Source organism: Sphaerodactylus townsendi, linkage group LG03, assembly GCF_021028975.2.
Source record: "Sphaerodactylus townsendi isolate TG3544 linkage group LG03, MPM_Stown_v2.3, whole genome shotgun sequence".
NCBI classification, from domain to species: Eukaryota; Metazoa; Chordata; class Lepidosauria; order Squamata; family Sphaerodactylidae; genus Sphaerodactylus; species Sphaerodactylus townsendi.
The window spans coordinates 92,156,015-92,176,622 of NC_059427.1; the positions used below are offsets into that span (position 1 = coordinate 92,156,015).

General features: G+C 42.5%; 1 protein-coding gene across 4 annotated transcripts in view; it reads left to right on the forward strand.

The window, feature by feature from the left end:
• Window positions 1–20,608, forward strand: part of ARHGAP26 (Rho GTPase activating protein 26) — a 380,547-nt gene that overhangs the window by 303,983 nt on the left and 55,956 nt on the right. For all 4 annotated transcript variants that reach the window (XM_048489629.1, XM_048489631.1, XM_048489630.1 and 1 more), the window contains one exon: window positions 2,600–2,753. In XM_048489629.1, the coding sequence (XP_048345586.1) occupies window positions 2,600–2,753 (154 nt within the window). The remainder of the gene's footprint in view (window positions 1–2,599; window positions 2,754–20,608) is intronic.

A 20,608-nucleotide genomic window follows, 5' to 3' on the forward strand; every position in this document is an offset into this window, starting at 1 on the left:
ACTACTGAGATCTTTCCTTAAATCCCACCATTCCCAGCCTTCACTTCCAAATCTCCAGGAATTATTCAAACCAAACCGAGCAACAATTGTACACAATGCTTCAGATAAGCAGTGGTTCCCAAATTTTGGTGGGCTGCCACCCCCTTGGCTCACAGACCACAACTGGAGTTCCCCCGCACACATATAAACACACACTTCTTTCTTGGTATTAGGTATACTGCAAATTTAAGTCAATTTCTAACACTGTAAACACACATATGTATTTTCACAAATAAAACAACACCTAATAAAAGTAAACCAATTTATTGAGTTGTTTTAGCAATATGAAAAGGCATTTTTGCATCTCTACCCTGACTTTTTCCCTATCAGCTGGCCCAGGAATCCCTGCACTGCCCCTACCACCCCAAAATTCCGCCTCCCCTTGATGTTTTGCCCACCCCCAGGAGTGCGGTACTGCCCACTGTGGGAATCCCTAAACTAGACAAAGAAACCTAATCTTAATTTTTGGATGCTTAGGCAATTTGCTCCTGGTTAGGGTTTTTCCTTCCGCCCTCCCCCCATGCATACATATTGCTGCCAGCACAAGGAACAAGAGATTTGATGACCCAGCTCTCTAAGGGATTCTCTTAGAAAGCTAGAAGTGACTTCAGTGAAAGGAGATTACGAATGTCTTGGCAGAAAAGCAGTAGTCTTTTCAAAGGTGGAAGAAAGGCAAAAACCCCTTTCATTCATATCAGGGACATTATGCTTTTAACCTTGGCTCTAAAGCCAAATTTTGTTTTATGATTATATGTCAAGAGCATTTTTTTTGTGAGGAGGCTTAATGATGACAACATTTTCATAAGTAACATTGAAGAAGAATTTCCTAACAATGTTTAGGGAGCATCAGAAATGGATCCTGACAAGTAGTTGTTCTCTGTTCAAATGATTCTCATTTACTGTATCAAAGGGGCCCAAAAAAGAGCCTTGTTCAAATACTGCATTGTAGGTCCTTCAGAACTGGTATTGCTTGGGATAATATAAAGATCAGTTGCCATGTACTGAAGAATTCAGCATAAGAAGTAACAAAATAAAATCTATATCGTGTGATATGTTAATCTTGGTTATTAGCCAAGAAATAACCTTTTTTTTTTAAAGGAAACTAATAACTGAGGTAAGTCTTCAGATGACTGACCCTGTTAGATCTCAGTGGAAGCTATCAACAGTAAAGAGGTTTATAGATTGCATTGTCTGTCTTTACAACTGAAAAAAACAGCATGCTTGCAGAACAATCTTACACAGAATTATTCTAGTCTAACAACCCAGTCCAAAGCTGTTGGGCAGGTGAGGACAGCACTGCTCCGGCAGCGTCCTGCCCACCCCACAGGACTTTCCCGTAGCATGGGAAGCCCTAAAAGGGTTTTTAAAAAACAAAGACCCCTGAAGAATCTCCTATGGCAAAGAATAGAGATATGCCATGAAAATTGTGGTGTATTTCTGCCAAGAGCTCCACTGGCGTAAGAGGGGCTATTGGGCACTGAAGGCCAACTAAGGCTGGTCACCCCCCCCCCGCCCTCCCCAGCCATGCCAATGCAGCATTTTGCACCAGTGGGCCTGGGCCAGGGGTACTCAAACTACGGCCCGCGGGCCAAACGCGGCCCCCCGGAAACATTTATCCGGCCCACCAGGTGTTTTTGTTCCTGGCCGGTAAAGGAGACAGGCATGGCAGCGGCGGCTCCATTCAGTGAATGTGCTTGATGCGGAGTTTGCTGCCATGGAGGCTTCTGCTGGCAGGTCTTCCCTAATGCCTACTGCCCCGCCTAGTGCCCCCTGCTCACCGCTGCGGTGCTGAATGCTGCACCTGTTGCTGCGACACTTCCTCCCCCCTTCCCCCACCCCTTCCCACAGCACATGCTCCAGCCCGCCAACCAAACCCGTGCGCCTCCGACCCAGCCTGCCTTGCCTTCTCCATGCGGGACTGCGGGTGGTCACAAGCCTTTTCTCCAACTGATTGGCCAGCAGCACTGAAGGGAAGGGAAGGCGAGCTGGCCCCGGCAGCCTGGAGGAAGCAGCAGCACCAGCAGTGGGAAGAAGCAGGCCCAGGCTTTTGCCTTTTGCCAACTTCAACCCATCTCCCTCGGTCCCTCCCCATCTTGCAGCCGCCTCGTCACCCTTCCTTCCTCGCCTGTAGCTGAGGAGGCGCAAAGATGGGGGAATCAACTGGGCAACCTTAATACATGATTAAGATTTTTTTTAATAGGGTATAAATAATGTTTTGATTATAGCCTGAAAACGTGGTTTACGTGTAATATGATGGTGTCCCCAGCTTCAGTGGGTAATAAATTTCAACATTTATTTATCTGTTTGTTTTTATGCTGCCTCTCTACTGGATCAGGGTTCATCACACTGCAAACATAATTGTAACTAAAATAATTAAATTAAAAACACATAAACAACGCTAGAAGGAGGGCCTGTTACCGTTATTGGGGATGTGCCAGACAAAACAAAAAATCCTTCACCTGCTGGCGAAAAACATCCACAGAAGAAGACAGATGACATCTTCCTTGGGAGGGAGTTCCAAAGTTCTACAAAAAGTCATGGTGGTGGTTCTTTCTTCCAGAGGAGAACAGGAACAGTATCATCAACTCCAGCCTGGAATCAGCTGTGTCATCCAATATCAACAGCTTCCTCCGCTCCAACAGCACTCCTCAGTCTAATATGAACTCCAGTGACCCTGATCTAGAAGTGATTAAACCCAACAGGCCAAACTCACTGTAAGTAGAGTCCTAGTAGCGTGTCAGAAAATCTACTCCGTTAACCCACAGGCCTGTTTCTTAAGATAAAAATGTTGTTTCCTGCAAAGAATGTTGATTCAACAATGTCATTATTTTAAAAATCAGCATGTAGTCACGAGCTATATGCTTTACAATAACTGCATTGTATTTTGGGCTTCTTTTTACCTTCTGAATACAAGGGGTGTCTCTTATGTGTTCATACTTCTTGCTAGCTTGTGCTTGGTTTTTGTACTTAATGTTGGCTGCACAGAGGTGTTTCCCAGTTTCATTGACTCCCAGGATTAAAGAAGAAAGAATTTCCTCTTAACTAATGCCTAAAACTGCTTTGCCACAGTTGGTCGCCAGCTAATGTGTGCATTTTTTCTGTTGTTTCTGCATTGGCAATGTTCCAGTGAAACGATTAGCCCTAAATCTCAGGGGAATGGCCCACTGGGAATTGGTCTTAATCTCCTGCAGCTGAGTTCTTACATGAGCAGCAGATATCTATCGAGAAGAAAAATTCCCCAGGTTCTGTTGTGTTCTACAGCAGAATGTATCCCAGCTCACCTGCATTTCTTTTCTGCACGGATAGAATGGACTGGAATTTGATGTTACAGAGGTTGTGCAGCTGCTGCCAGTAGCCCTGGTTCAACTGCCCATATATCTTCTATAATGTCTGAAATGATAAATCATGTACAGTCATGAAGTTGTGAGATATTCCCACTCTTTCTTATCCTGGAACAAGTACTATTAAACTTGCAACCTAATGGTATCACACTATACATTTTGAGTTCGTAGATGTTACAGCGGAAGTAGGAAATGCGGGCTTCTGCTCTAGACAGCAGCCACATATACATTGTAATGTCTAATTCTGGTTCAGCAACAAAAACACTGTTTGTCAGACAGCATCATATTGTTTATTATGCTGGGCAATATAATAGCTCCAGAACTGGGAAGAATGGAGCCTGCTCAGTTGCTCCTATTGCCAGAAAATGCTTTCAGTGGCTGGAATTGACAAGTGGCTGTTCGTGATAGAGGGATGAAAAGTTCCTTCAATAAGTTATTAATGACACCCTGAAAGAAGTTTTTTTTTTCCTGAAGTTGTCGAGCAATAGATTCAGAACAGACACGATAGTGTGCTTTTTCTTACAGCATTACTGTAAATTACTGTACAGAATTTGCTACTACAAGATATAGCCACTAGCTTAAGTGGCTTTAAATGGGGATAAATACCTTCATAATGGAGAGGTCCATCAATAATTATTATCCATAATAATTAAATGAAAACATCAATGCTGAGAGGAAGCTTACTTGTAAATATCAGCTGCTTCAAGGAGCAGTGACAGAACCAAGTTTTGTCCCCTCTTTCTTCCTTGTAGACTTGCTAACAGAAGCTTCACCAAAATTGGTTTAGTTGTCAGTGTGATATGTCCATGTCTGTTTGTTTATTATATTTATATCCCACCCTTCCCAACGAAGGCCAGGCTCAGGGCTGCGCTGCTCCAGTCTAGGCGACGGGCCGATTTATGCCCGCCCGCGGAGACTCATGGATCCACTTGGTTTCCTGAACGCTCTACGGGACCCTGAACCCGCCGGCACACTCGATGAGCAGGTGGAGGATTGGAATTCCTGACTCTGCGAGGCCATCGAGGTTGTTGCTCCCCGGCGTCCTCTGCGCCCCCGTTCACGGCAGGCTCCATGGTACACCGAGGAGCTGCGCCGTATGAAACGGGTACTCAGACGGCTAGAGCGAGTGTGGAGGAAATATCGTGACGAAGCTGCGCGAACATCCTATAGGACGTTTATGAAAGCCTATGAGATGGCAACGAAGGAGGCGAAGAGGGCTTTCTTCTCCTCTCTTGCGTCTGCTAGCTCTCGCCCGGCACAATTATTCCGTATAATTTGAACTCTGACCTCCTTATCAGAAGGTTCTACAAATTCTCAATTGACTATTAGCTGTGAGGCATTCATGAGCTTTTTTGCAGATAGAATCGCATCGCTCCGCCAGGACCTTCCCGCCACTTTGACTACAATTAGTGAACTGGAGGCTCCCTTGCCGTCTTCTGGTCCTTGTTTGACCCAGTTTTTCCTGCTCTCCGAAGCCGCTGTTGACAGGGCCTTGTCTGCTGTTAGACCTTCGACCTGTCCTCTGGATCCGTGCCCCTCCTGGCTTATTAAAACCTGCCGGGCGGAGCTACGACCCCACCTGTTGAAGATCATCAATGACTCCCTTGAGCAAGGAGTCTTTCCAGGTGGGTTGAAGGAGGCAGTGGTCCGCCCACTCTTGAAAAGACCATCATTAGATCCTAGGGATCTGGCCAATTACCGCCCAGTCTCGAATCTTTTGTTTCTGGGGAAGGTAATTGAGAGAGTGGTGTTGGAGCAGCTTCAGGGCTTCCTGGATGACGCATCGGCCTTTGATCCCTTCCAGTCCGGTTTCCATGCTGGGCATGGGACGGAGGCGGTTCTCGTCGCTGTCACAGACACGCTACGTATGCAACTAGACCGAGGCGGATCAGCGCTGCTGGTATTATTGGACCTTACTGCAGCGTTTGATATGGTCGATCATGACCTTTTGACCCACCGCCTGGCCGCTTCCGGGATCCGGGGCAGTGTCCTTCAATGGATTGCCTTGTTTCTTCGGGGGCGATGTCAGCAAGTGTGGTGTGGGGACCAAGCCTCCCGGAGGTGCCCGCTTCAATGTGGTGTGCCTCAGGGGGCACTGCTGTCCCCATTGTTATTTAACATCTATATGCGACCCCTTGCTCAGTTGGTACGTAGCTTTGGGCTGATCTGTCACCAGTATGATGATGACACTCAGCTCATTCTGTTGATGGAGGGGGGAGCCGTCACCGCCCCTGCGGCTCTACAGCATTGTTTGGAGGCGGTCGCTGGTTGGTTACAACAGAGCAGGTTAAAACTTAATCCATCGAAGACGGAGATCCTTTGGCTTGGCCGTGGGGGAGGGGTTGGGGATTTCCAGCTGCCGGTGTGGGAGGGGGCCTCATTGGAGCCGAACCCCCTCCGTCCGCAGCCTGGGGGTCCACCTGGATTCGTCTCTTTCAATGGAGACCCAGGTGGCCCATATAACCCGGGTTGCGTTTTTACCATCTGCGTCAGGCCCGACGGCTGGCCCCCTTCCTCTCCAACACGGACCTGGCCACTGTGATCCATGCAACGGTCACCTCCAGGTTGGACTATTGTAACTCGTTCTACGTGGGCCTTCCCTTGCGTTTGATCCGGAAGCTGAAACTGGTCCAGCATGCAGCGGCTCGATTGCTCACAGGGGGCACCTTCCGAGACCACATACAACCTGTGTTACGCCGTCTGCACTGGCTCCCAGTTGAATTCCGAATCATCTTCAAGGTGTGGGTTTTGACCTTTAAGGCCTTACGCGGCCTGGGACCCTCGTACCTTCGGGACCGCATTACCCCATATGTCCCAGCTCGGCCTCTGCGTTCGGCAGAGGCCAATCTACTGGAGATCCCTGGCCCCTCAATGATGCGGCTGGCCTCCACGCGGGCCAGGGCCTTTACGGCTCTGGCCCCTGCCTGGTGGAACACTCTCCCTCCAACTGTCCGGGCCCTGCGGGACCTTGGGGATTTCCGCAGGGCCTGTAAGACCGAGTTGTTCCACCGGGCTTTTGGAGAAACCAGCCGCTGAGTGCCCCCTCCCCCCTCCCTAGGCTGGAATCCCAATTAATGGGATCCATTCTTAAGAGCTATGGGTCCCTTAGACCATCGGGACCATTACCCCCTCTTGTTGAAGGGATTAGGTTTAGGTGGGACGCCATCCTGATATATCATAACCGCTGTTTTTATTATAATTTATGGATGCCTCTGATGTTTTTAAGTGTTTTATGTTGTACACCGCCCAGAGCCCTTCGGGGATTGGGCGGTATATTAAGTTAATTAATTAAATTAATAATAATAATAATAATAATAATAATAATAATAATAATAATAATAATAATAATAATAATAATAATAATAATAATGGCAGCGTAATTTTAATGTCATCCATTTTAAAATCATCCATGTAATTTTAATGTTATCCATTAAAATTGTTAGCTCATTAGAACAGCATTTGAGAAAATGTCAATTTGCATCGCTGTAAAAAGAATTGTCATTGTACGGAGAATGATGCGTGCCTTGCTACAAACATCTCTTGTGAATCAACTGGCAGAGTGTAACCATAAAGACAATGATTTGGCATGTTGGTATACAGAAAAAAAATGACTGAAACCTTGATAGCCAATTGCTCTTTGCTCACCAACTCAGCTTCCTTCACTCATTGAAGAGGTGGGAGGTCATGACTACAACTCACAACCTGCTCTCTGTTATTCCATGCAAGGCGCCCAACCCCCAGAATAAAGTTCCCTGGCATTAAAAAGGGCCACTGGCAGGAAGGATGAACAGGGAAGATCAGGGATCCTTGCTGTGGATTCAACATAATAGAAAACCGATACAGAACCAATATTCACCAAAGAATATCTTGACCTCTGTAAGAATGATAGAAATGTTTTACTTTTTCACATCCTGTTTCTTCTGGCATGCTGATTCAATTTTCTTAAATAGTACTCTGAGTCATGGTTACTCATTATAAGTAGTAGCAATTTTACGTGCCTGTTACAAATTGAGAAGATTGTAGATGATTGAAAAGGTTTCTCCCCAGGGGATAGGGGAGGGATTGACTAATGAAGAGTATTGAAACAGAAGGTAGAGAATTAATTGCCTTGATTGCCCAGTCCATTAAGGTGGATTTGCCTAACTGTTTCCTAGCTATTTTTTCTAACAAATCCTACTCCTGTTAGCTCTGGATGTTGCTTCATTATATCACGTGCTTCCTCTAAAGAAACTTAGAACAACTCAGTGAGATAGCTGGACTAATAAATAGTTGTCCAGATTCATCCAGTCATCTATCATGGCTAAGTGAGAGTTTGAATCTGAATTCCCAAATCTAAACACAAATCCCTCACATGGTGCCCCTGATGTCTTTCCTAGAGCTTACCAAGTATTTTTTAGAAAATGGGTGCGGCCAGATGAGGCATGTGATTAGCTGTCGGAGAACTGGTTGGGTGTGCAGATTTTTAAAATTCTCTCTTTTTTGAAAAAAAATTACCCCCTTCTCCACTGGACTTGAGCTTCCTCTGGGCATGCGTGTTTGGCTGTGTTTCCCACTGCAGCCATTTTGTGGCTGGCTCTACTACCCTGTGTTGAAATTCCAAATGATCATGAAGATTAGGGACTCTTAATCTAGACACTGTGGTACAGAAGCATTTTGTTCATTGATGTGAGAGGGAAGAAATCTCCAGTGGTGGGATTCAAATAATTTAGCAACCGGTTCTGGTGGTGGGATTCAAATAATTTAACAACTGGATGTCTACAAGCACCATTTTAACAACCAGTTCTGCCGAAAGTATACTTGAATGAATAATGATGGTTAAAAACAAAAGGACCTTCTTTTAGCATCAAGGATGAATTTCCATTTTTGCTCCTTAAAGGCTGGTTCAAGTTATAAATTGTCAAACAGTTATAAATTACAGTTATAAATTACAAACAGAGGACCATAAATTTTTACTCAGCTTTGTAGCTAGCTGTGGCCACCAACATTTCCCTGCTTCTCTGGCATTGTGCACTAGAGAAGAGCAAGTTGGTCTTTCATTTTTCACTGTGCTGTGAAGAAAGCACTTCAAATCTTTCCTACACATGACAGTTGTTTTGAAAGAACTAGAGTTGGTCCCATGCATGAGATAGTAAACGACTCCAGCTCTTTTGAGCTTTCTGTAGTTTGAGAAAAACGTTAGGGTTAGCAAATGCCAGGTGGGGCCTGGAGAACTTCCCAGAGTTAGAATTTACCTCCAGATGAAGAAATCAATTCCTCAGAGAAAATGGCTGCTTTAAAGGGTGACATCTTTGGTAGGGTTGGAGATTCGGACAGTCCGAATCTGGATTTTTACCGAATCTGCACGGATTCGGACGGATTCGGACGAGCAGGGTCCGAATCTGAGCTGTCCGAATCTTAACAGATCTGAATCCATGGGATTCGGATCACCAGCCGAATTGCGTTTTTATTTTTTGGTGTTTTTTCATGTTTTGGCCAGCAGGGGGTGCATTTTTAAACATATCGGCACCAAAATTTCAGGGTATCATTGGGAGACTGTCCTGATGATACCCTCCAAGTTTGGTGCAGTTTGGTTTAGGGGGGGCCAAAGTTATTGACCCCCAAAAGGGGTGTCCCTATCCCCCATTCTTTCCAATGGGAACTAAGGAGATGAGGCTACCCTTTTGAGGGTCCATAACTTTGGCCCCCCTGAACCAAACTGCACCAAACTTGGAGGACATCATCAGGAAAGTCTCCTGATGATACACTGAAATATTGGTACCAATACATCTACAAATGCACCCCCTGCAGGCACCCCCAGAAATTGGCACAAGATTCTTTGTTCTCCAGTGACTTAGCTGCATTGCTGTCAATAGGGAATTTCTGATAGAGGGCTGTGGAGTGCACACTTTTCATGGTAAACCCACAAAACTTTCAGGGTATCTTCAGGAGAGTCTCTGGATGACACCATCTAGGTTTGGGGAACTTTACTTCTGGGGGCAGTGGGAGATGGGCCCTACCCTTTTTGGGTCCCATAGAATTAAACCCCCTGAAGCAAAATTCCCCAAACCTGGATGGTGTCATCCAGAGACTCTCCTGAAGATACCCTGAAAGTTTTGTGACCATACCTTCAGAAATGTGCACCTCACAGCCCTCTACCAGAAATTCCCCATTGACAGCAATACAGCTAAGTCACTGCAGAACAAAGAATCTTGGGCAAATTTCTGGGGGTGCCTGCAGGGGACGCATTTTGAGATGTATCGGCACCAAATTATCAGGGTATCATCAGGTGACTGTCCTGATGTTGCCCACCAAGTTTGGTGCAGTTTGGTTTAGGTATGGACCCTCAAAAGGGGTGCAACTGTCCCCCATTGTTTCCAATGGAAGCTGATAGGGGATGGGGGCTACACATTTGAAAGTCCATAACGTTGGCTCCTCTGAACCAAACTGCACCAAACTTTGGGGGTATCATCAGGACAGTCTCCTGATATTACCCTGAAAGTTTGGTGTCACTAGCTTTAAAAATGCTGGTTTGCGTGTTTCACCGCTCACTCACTCCAGCAGGCTTCATGTGCAGGAGCGGTGAAACATGAAAAATGGAATTTTTAAAGCTAGTGGCACCGAATTTCAGGGTATCATCAGGAGACTGTCCTGATGACACCCCCCAGGTTTGGTGCAGTTTGGTTCAGGGGGGCCAAAGTTATGGACCCTCAAAGAGGGTCCCTATCCCCCATTGTTTCCAATGGGTGCTAAGGAGATGGTGGCTACCATTTTGAGGGTCCATAACGTTGGCCCCCCTAAACCAAACTGCACCAAGCTTGGGGGGGTGTCAACAGGACAGTCTCCTGATGATACCCTGATATTTTGGTGCTGATATGTCTAAAAATGCGCCCCTGCAGGCACCCCCAAAAATTTGCCCAAGATTCTGTGCTCTGCAGTGACTTCTGCATTGCTGTCAATGGGGAATTTCTGGTGGAGGGCTGTGGGATGCACATTTATCAAGGTACAGTCACAAAACATTCAGGGTATCTTCAGGAGAGTCTCTGAATGACACCATCCAGGTTTGAGGAACTTTGCTTATGGGGGCAGTGGGAGATGGACCCTACCCATAACATTGAACCCCTTGAAGCAACAGTCACCAAACCTGGATGGTGTCATGAAGAGACTCTCCTGAAGACACCCTGAAAGTTTTGTGGGTTTACCATGAGAAATGTGCACTCCACAGCCCTCCCACAGAAATTTCCCATTGGCTGCAATGGAGCCAGCCAGCCACTACAGAGCACAGAATCTGGGGAAATTTCTTTGGGTGACTGTGAGGGGTGCAGTTTTAGAGCTACTGTCACCAAAATTTCAGGGTATCATACAAGTACTGTCCCTATGATACTCCCCAAGTTTGGTGAATTGTGGTTCAGGGGGTCCAAAGTTATGGACCTTCAAAAGTGTAGCCCCCATCTCCTGTTAGCTTCCATTGGAAACAATGGGGGATGGGGCATCCCTTTTGAGGGTCAATAACTTTGCCCCCTCTGAACCAAACTGCACCAAACGTGGGGAGAATCATCAGGACAGCCTCTAGATGATATCTTGAAATTTTGGTGCCGCTAGCTTTAAAACTGCGTCCCCTGCAGGCCAAAACGTGTAAAAACACTAAAAATTCAAAAAAATAATAAAAAGGACCCGAATTTTTCGGATTTACCCGAATTTTCGGGCATATCCGAATCAGCTATGATTCGGATTCGGGCATACAAATCATTTTATGCCCCAAAATACCCAAATCCGAATTTTACCGAATTTTTTTAGTATTGACCAACCCTAGTACCTCACTGAGGTTCCTCCCTGCCCCAAGCCTCTTCCACTCCAGGTTGTACCCCAAATCTTGAGGAATTTTTCAACCTGGAGCTGGGAACTCTAATTTCCATAGGATATAAAAATATATCCTACATGAATTATATTCATATGCGCTTGCACAATTACAAAGAAAACATTTCAGACACTTTCGCTGTAATGTTTGATGATACTTTTTGTCACAGAAAGATGTGACAGTTTAATAAGTGCAGCTGGTAAAATAGCTGCAGAAATTACAAGGGTCTTTAAGATCTTCCATCTGGGTTGTCATATTCTTCTAACAAATGTACAGGTTATCATATTGTATATTTTATAATTAATAATTGTAAGATTATAAAATTGCAAAACGGTAGTTATTGCATCATTCAGTGTTATGTGTGGTTCTTGCATTTTGTTGTTGTGACCATTTAACAAAGGTAGATTTTCAGATTGCTGCTTTTCTTGTTTGTATATAAACTTGTAAATCAAGAAGCTCTCAGAAATTATTTTGCTAAAAGGCAAAGATACTTCCTCTCTAGCAACCAATTGGATTGTTATGCGAATGCATTGCATTTATTAGGTTTAGGGTTTTGTGTTTTTCAGACAGTGCTCTGGGCAGCAGCTGTTCAACAGGATTTGTCTGTTGCCAAAAATTTGTCAGTATTGCTCAGCAGGAGTTGTAAGCAAACTGAAGTTGACCCATTGTCAGCCCTGGTTTTTTTCCCTCATGGTCCCCATCACAAAACACTTGAAAGAGATCCTTTTCAAAATGGCAAACAATTTTTAAAGGCATTTCTAGGATTGATAACATAATAGCTGGACTTCATGGTTAATTTCAAATGGATCTCTGTTTAAATTTGCTTCATACAAAATAATGAAAAAGTAGTTAACTGAATAAAAAACTAGTTTTTAAAATTTTAATTGTGTTTTATATTTAAGTATCAGTTCTCTTTAAAGCCAATTTTAAATCCAATCTGAATTTAAGCATTTTAAAGCTTATAGTGCCTTAAAACTAAATCCATAATGACTGTACATCACATGTATAACTCTGTGTCAAACACACATAGTTCATGGCTGCCTGTCCCTTTGATGAAAGGACCGTTAATACAATATCTGATTTTAAGGTGGGGTGACTGATGTGCCCAATAAACATCAGCCTGGAAAGGGGCTGCCATGCTTCCTGTTTACAATTCTGGTCAGATTCTTCAGTCGTCTTCTTTGGCCCGCTGCCAAGATATTATCAGTTCATAGCTTCAGTATATCAGAGCAGTGTATGCGTGACTGCACTGGTAAAGTATAAAATGCATGCGTATAGCAGTGTACACTCTGTAGCTTCTGTAGATAAAGCTGATGTTTTACTGAATTTCAGTCAGTTTACTTTCCAATTTCAATTCTGCTGTGTATGTGTGTGTATATACACACATACAAATTTTGCTCAGAGAAACAGACAGATCCAGAAATGGCACAATATGTCTTACTTTTCTTTGTTGAAATCCCGAAGTATGATACTAAAAGTTTAAAATACAAATATTCTCAACAAAGGTGTATTCCTTTTTTGAGATTGCAACTCCAGTTATTGAGTTAAGGGCTGAGCGGTTGTCCTACTCTTCTGTATTTAATTAGGACATCTCCTTGAAGAATTTCTTTCCTAAACTGCAGTAGTGAAACCTATCGATCTTGAGGTATAGTTAATGTACAAGAATATTACGCAGCTGAAAATTTAAGGACAGTTATGTTACTTTACAAAGGGGAGGCAATTTCCCCCAGTTCTTCCCTTCTTACCTCCTAAAATTTTGTTCCTGCGAGGATCTTTATGCCTGCCATCAGACATGGGTTCTGCAGCTGAAGGGGAGAATCATAAGAAATCACATCCCACTCTGAAGAAAACCCTAAAGGCTTTGGACTGTGCTTGGATACAGACCAGTTAGGAATTTTAACAGGTCTTTGATTCCTGTTGGATCCTGTTTGCAATTGCAATTTTAGAAAAGGTTGAGCAACTGCTGATACAGCTTTTCCTTGCATCTGTGCGATTAAGAACTCTACTTAAGAAGAGTACAGCTGGATCAGGCCACATTTCTGCCAGATTTGTTGGCCTTATTCCCACAGTGGCCAACCAAATACTTCTGGGAAGTGCACAAACTAGGCATGAAGTCAGCCTTCTCCAGCTGTTATCCCTCAAAAGCCGGTTCTCAGAGACTTTCTTCCCCTAAAAATGGTAATATAATTATCAATAGACCTAACTTCCATCAAATTGTCTGGTCCCCTTTTAACACCTTCTAACTGAGTAGCCGCTGCTACATTGTGTGGTAGTGAATTCCTGCATCCAATTACGTGTTGAATAAATAAGCACATCTTTTAATGGTCTTAAATGTAGTGAACTTCAGCTTAATTGCATGAACTTAAAATCTAGTGTAGTGGTAGGGGGAGAGAAGGTTGTTTCTCTCAATATTTTCCATACTGTGTAATTTTATAGTCAAGTCCCCATTTAGTTTTTTTACCCTGAATTTAAATGTTGCAAAATATTTACCCTTTTCTCATAGGGAAGACAGTCCAATATTTTTGTACAGATTCTTTTTCATCACAGTATTACACCACAAGTAACCCTAAGAGAAATTAGGTTGCTGTGCTAGTAAACTTGCATTAATGAGCAAACTTACATGCTTTACAGGACTCCTTCTCGGGCAGAAAAATAAATCTTGCATCTCTGCAGAAGATTTCTGAGGTGACCTCCCACTCTACAATTCTATTATTTTAGATTTGAAGGCACACGCCACCAAGGCCAAGATATAATTACCCTGTCTCACATGCTAGCTCTGAAGCACTCATAAACCCATCATGCAAGCTTACATTATGTAAGACATTTGGAATGTTTCTGTTTTCAGCATCCTCTGTTTATGCATCAGACAGATTTTTGCCTGAGGTTGTGTAGGTTTGTATTATAATGGGGAAAGCAGAGCTCAGAATCAGCATTTTGTTACCCGTCAGATTAATCTCCTTCAATATTTGATCGGTTCAATGGTTCAGAAGAACTGAACTTCTGTTCACTGTGATGTGGATTGCATTTTTAAAGAGCTTTTGGGAAATGACTTGACCTGCTCCAAATATACTGCTCTGCTTACTGTACTCTGCAGGATTGCTCAGTTTCAGACTCAGTAGCTCATGTCTAGGTAATACATGGATCCTGTTTGTAGATCTGTATGGGTTTCCTCTCCTGTAGAGTTTGAAATGACATTTTTGAGAGCTGGTTTTCACATTATGGATCATAATGCAGCCTTGTATAGCCATTTTTATGTTGTATCTTCTTTTTTACATCAGCATTAATTTGCTTTCAGTACACAAAAATAATGTGTGACCCTGGCTTCCACTCCTTGGGTACTACTGAAAGTGACCTACCCTGCCCTATTTCAGAAGGAGGTAGAAACTATGGATGCTCGTCTGAATTCCAACGGGTGAGAGAAAAGTGGATTAGATATTCTTGTAAATGGGCTTTCTCCTAACTTGAATAATAATTATCATTTGTACCCATACTTCGGGGAGGGTGCTACTCTCCCCCTCCCTCCAGATACCTTCAATTGATTTACTACATTAACTCTATTTTTGAGCCACCTTTGGAAAAACGTTGCTATGTTACATACTTTTTTTTTTGCACTATGCTTTCTGTGATTGACTACTGCTTCCCATCGTACCTACCTACATTCTACCATCTAATTCTGTCTCTCTTACTAAGGAATAATTCTTAAGAGAAAAAAATGTTTGTGTGGCTTGCCCTTTAAAAAGACGTCAGTTCATAATATCATTATGTTCATTTAAAAAATCAGATGGGAATGCACTGTATTCAAAAGCATGTTCAAGGGGTGATAGTCAACATTATTTTAAATAGTGTATAATATCAAATGCACAAAAAAAGTGACAGAAACATGCTGTCATTAAAAAAAAGCATACACATAAAATAGCAACATCAGGAACATTTATCCTAAATCCCTCTGAAGCAATACAGCAATAAACTTACTCCAGAAAGACTATGAAGAACTAAGCCTCTCCTGGCAGAATTCCATAATGTTGTGTCTCCTACAGAAAAGGCACGATCTTGTATAGCTACCCCTCTGTCTCTGAGGTAAAGCCTATGAAGATAATCTCATTAACTGTATGGAAAGAGTGCCTGCATTTAAGAGTTAGAAGAGCTTACTTAAGAGTTTCCAGCACAATTCTAACATGATCTGTGGTCACTTACTTCCCCCACCTTTGAAAAAGAGCCATTTTCCAGTCAATCACACACAGTACTGTTTGAGTTCCTTCCATCGCATCTGATGAAGCAGTTCATTTTGTTGTTTTGGAATAGCCACAGTTAACAGAGGTCAGCCAGGGAATTCATAGGGTAACTTAATTCTGTGTCATTGCTGCATTAATTGCTACTGACATGTATTATTATTTCATCTACTAACTTAGAGTTGTTCACCAGCATTATCTGCCTTAAATTATGTTTTTTATTTTGCCCAGTAGAGTATAAAAAGGGATAGCAAATGCAGACATCTCCATTTAATGGATTTGTTGTTTTGCTCAGGTAATTCATTTTTTAAAAGTCAATGAGCAATTGTCTTGAAAACCTGTATGCACCCAGTGCATGCTAAGGACTGCATTTGCCCCGATTACCATCCACATCCTTCCAGAAAGGAATCCAATACATTAAGAGGAACCAGTTAAAGCACAGATTGGTTTTATTAACTGTTCCATTCTCTTATCTGTTTCAAACAACTGCTGTTTACTTGCTATTTACTGAACATAATAGATTAATTCGTTGAAGAATGTAATCTTCATACATACTTAGGTTCTCTACCCTGAACCTTCACATGAAGATACTTTGGAAAGTTTTATGACTTAACCATTCATAGATAAGGTACTGTCATATTTAACTTATTACTGAGGCAGAGGGACAAATAAATTTGTTATGCTTTACTTTCTATCCCACCATCATTTTGTACTCTTGTGGGCAAAAGCTTTGCCTTATTACTGTATATTGTTCATTTTCCTTTCCTTTCTGTGATAGCAGGTTGGTTTTGTATGTGTGCAGGAGGAAATGTCTATGGAGTGAAGCCAACCTTGGTAGCATACTCCTGTCTACTCTAATCATGAATATTCATATGAAAGAAAGACTTTTACCTCAGGCCAGCAATTTCCTGTATTTTCATGTGATATTATTGGAGGGAGATGTTTTGAAGACAACCTTCCCCCTTTTCAGACCAGTTTTCTAGCAATTTTCTTTCTTGCCTTGTAGTCATGATGCAGGCATTATTGCAGCATGTTCTGCATCAAATAAAGACAGAATTGCAGTTTCAGTGTGCCAGAGAAGGTAGTTTATTGGTTTTTTAAATTTTGGAGTAAGCATAAACATCTTTATTTTAAAGCAAAGAGCATGAACAATTACCACATGCAGAATACAGCTAGTGGCAAAGTAAATGGGGTGGGTGCATTTTTCTTTGATGATGTTTTTAGAAGATGCTTATAGAATGCACAGACTAAGTCAGGGAAAGTACAAGCATTCAAACCTTGTTTCATTTCTCCGCAATGTTCATGTGCTTTAGGAGACAAAAAAGGACTTTCTTGAGTGCAAACATCTCTGGTTTTATGGAGAAAGGAAAACACATGTAAATATAGTTAATATAAATATAACCATTACCTGGCCAGGCACAGAGATTTTAATGTACTGTCAGGGCATGTACTTGGCAGAACCTTTAGCCTGAGTTACCACTGCACACCTGGATTTTAATAGTGATCTGATAATTTGTAACATGTTGCAGTCTTGGGAAAACTAAAGGACAAAAAAGAAAATGTGGCAAATTGGAGCATGCAATCAGTTTTGATTTGATTCTGAGTGGAGTCCATTAACTCCAAGCATAATAACTAAGAATTTTGCTTAAATCTTGTAACAGATCTAGTGTGCACTCCGTACTTTTACATTTCGTAGCTTTTACATTTCATTTTTGTCTTGTAATTTAGATGTCAGTATAGCTGGTAGGTTTGTATAGTATATCTGGTAGGTCTGTATTCACTAACTGCGTCAAGTGACAGCAGGCCTTGGATGGGTTCATCTTGTACTGTACCATTGGAAGTAAAGTTTGCATCCAACAATCACAGATAAAATATGAGATTGAGTTGGGGTTGCCAACTTCCAGGTGGGCAGTGGCGTAGTGCCAACAGGGCAGGGGGTGCAACGCCCCGGGTAAAGCCGTGGCAAGAGCGTTCTAGGGTGAGCGGGTGGTGCCACAGCAGGAGTGCAGGGCAGTTTCCCCTAGCTCCGCCCTTCAGGTGGGTCAACCATAAAGAAAGTGGGGTAGGTTGCTCAAAGGTTAACAATCCAAGCAAGTACCTGTATGGCTTATGGTATTATCGTACCAGCGTCTCTAATATTCAGTAAACACTTAAGCAATTATAAATAAGCTTTCATACTGTGTTAAACTTAACAATATAAACAATATGTACACAGGCTCACTGCGGGGCAGACACAAGTGCACAGATGGCCTGTGATTAAGATACCTGGAGATCAATCCCAAGGAAGTCCACTAAGAATCCTGAGCAGGTCTGTCCAGTGGAGTTTGCTTCCAAGAAAGTGTCCTTAGTATTACACTGCTGCTTATTAGAATATGAATAGGCAGCCAACACACCAGAGTCAGATGACTACACTAATGAAAATCATTTTGTGAATTAACTTTTGAATGACTAGTTAAGGAATTCGAAGAATTCTTTTGCTAAGATTGGTTAATAAGGCGGCCTTTGTCTTTACTCTTTGCTTTTTTGTATTACATTCAGCAACATAAATTTTAATTATTGCCCTTAAATTCACTGTAGTTCATTTTGTTGTCCTTAAAACACTGGAACCAAAAAAGAGTTTATCCAGCGCTAAATAGAGGGTTTTCTGTGATCAATCTGTCTTCGTAGTCTTACACAAAACACTTAGGTTGTTGTACTTATAAATCTTAGAACTTTGTTCTCTTCTGCTTTATAATCAGATGAAACCTGTTAGGTACACACCTGCCTTAGGTAGTGGCTTTGTCTAAACTTTATCATTTGGGTCACTGTTTCCCACATTCATCTATATTCCTGATGAAGTACCTGCAGATATGATATCAATGTCAGGATCAATACAGAATATTATTCTGTGTATTGTAACAGATGGAGGATTGAATTATCCATTCACATTAGAGATCTAAAATGTCTCCCTATTATTAACAGCAACTGTAAAATGTGCCATATCCGAATTTCCAATCACTTTCACTCAATGTGAGGAGATTCTGAGCTACTATTTAACTTACTAGTCCCTGTTAACTGAGGTTAACTGAGGCTCTTTTGGACTGTGTGCCTCCGTTTTCTCCATTTGGCTATTTATTTTAAGATGTCATTGGCCAAACCCATTGAAAATAGAGCATCTCTCTTCCTGTTTACTGAAGAATAAAACTGTAGAGCTGTGTTAATCTTCTGGATACCAAATGTTGAATTTTACTCTTGATTTACTCTGGCCTGGTTTCACTAACAATGATGAAACAAACTGGGCTGGAAAACAGTTTTTGTCTATTGGACTTGCAGAAATGGGAGAAAGTGGAAAACTGATGACACTCTTTTGATTAAATCTATTAGAAAACCCCCGGTTTTTACTTTGGGGTCTTCTGTCTTCAATTTTATTTTTAAGTTGAGCAGTTCAAATATAATACTTTATTTCAGCAGGAATGAAAGAAGCTCTTAGAAAGGAACATTCTGGAAAGAGAGAGGATGTTTACAATAGATCGATGCATAAAAATGACAACTATAAAATTGTGTGCATTAATTTTGTCTTTCTCAGGAAACATTTATGTAATATAATATAATTTAAAATAATTTTAACGTACTTTGCATTACTGAAAAGCACTGATGTTTTGCTTTAATGAGGCCTTCAGCGATAGCCTAATTTTTCCTGATAAAGCATATATAAGAGACATGTACTTTATTTCTTGCATGAAACACTAAAACTATTTTAGCTATCTTGTCCTCAAGGTTAAAAATGTTGTCTGCTGGAGTTACCCCCTTGCAAATGAATACGTCAAACTCTTGCACTTCATCCCTCTTTTTCTAGGCTTAAGTTGAAACCTGACAGTGCAATCCTAAGCAAAGTTACATCCATGAAGTCAGTGGGAATAAAAGACTGACTCTAGCTTATAATTGTACTAAAGGAAATGCCCTGGGGGCAGTTTCATGAACAGTTCAAATAGTTTTTGTTGTTCTTTTAAACTAGCAAATGGTCTTTTGAAAAAATCTAATTCAGCCACTTAAAGATCTGTCATACTCTATAGTTAAACTATCTAATTTCTATAAAATGGCTGTAATTGTCACATTAAAAAGTGCATACATTGAAATAACAAGAAGAAGAGTTTGGATTTATATCCCACCTCTCTCTCCTATAAGGAGACTCAAGATGGCTTACAAGCGCCTTTCCCTTCCTCTCCCCACAAAAGACACCTTGTGAGGTAGGTGGGGCTGAGAGAGTTCTGAAGAACTGTGACTAGCCCAAGGTCACCCAGCAGGAATGTTGGAGTACGGAAATACATCTGATTCACCAGATAAGCCTCTGCCACTAAGGTGGAGGAGTGGGGAATCAAACCTGATTCTCTAGATAAGAATCTACCTGCTCTTAACCACTACACCACGCTGGCTCTCAAGGACGATGTCATGTTAAGCAACAGTGTTGGTCCAGGTTTAACTGGGAACTCAACTGATAGGAATATGTGATGTTATATGTATATACAGTTTGGGATGAACCCAGACTGAATTCTCCACTAATGGAATGGGAGGGGTAATATCCACCGGTTCCCCCTTCCTGCCCCATAACCCAAATTTACTCCTCAGGCTATTCCTGAGATCCCTGTCCCCAAGTGCAGCAGTTCTGAAGGTCCAGTGGAGCTGGAGGAAGAGTGTTCCACCAGGCAGGGGCCAGGGCCGAGAAAGCCCTGGCCCAGGTAGAGGCCAGCCACATCATTTTGGGGTCCAGGGACCACCAATGAATTTGCCTCTGCAGAACACAGAGGCTGAGCTGGGACATATGGGGCAAGGCGGTCTCGTAGGTATGAGGGCCCCAGGCAGCGGCCTTAAAGGTCAACACCTTGAAGACGATCTGGAATTCCACTGGGAGCCAATGCAAGTGGTGCAGCACAGGAAAGATGTGGTTCCAAGCCGAGCCACCCATGAGAAGACGAGCCGCCGTGTGTTGTTGGACCAGCTTTAATTTCCGGATCAGCCGCAAGGGAAGGCCCGCATAGAGTGAGTTACAATAGTCTAACCTGGAGGAGACCGTTGAATGGAGTGAAGAATATTGCAGTCAGTGAATAATTTTTCAGGGCTCTGGGAGATCAGTTTTTTAAAGGAGTGGCACCAAATTTGCTGTGAAGCTGTTGGTGATTCTCCTCAGA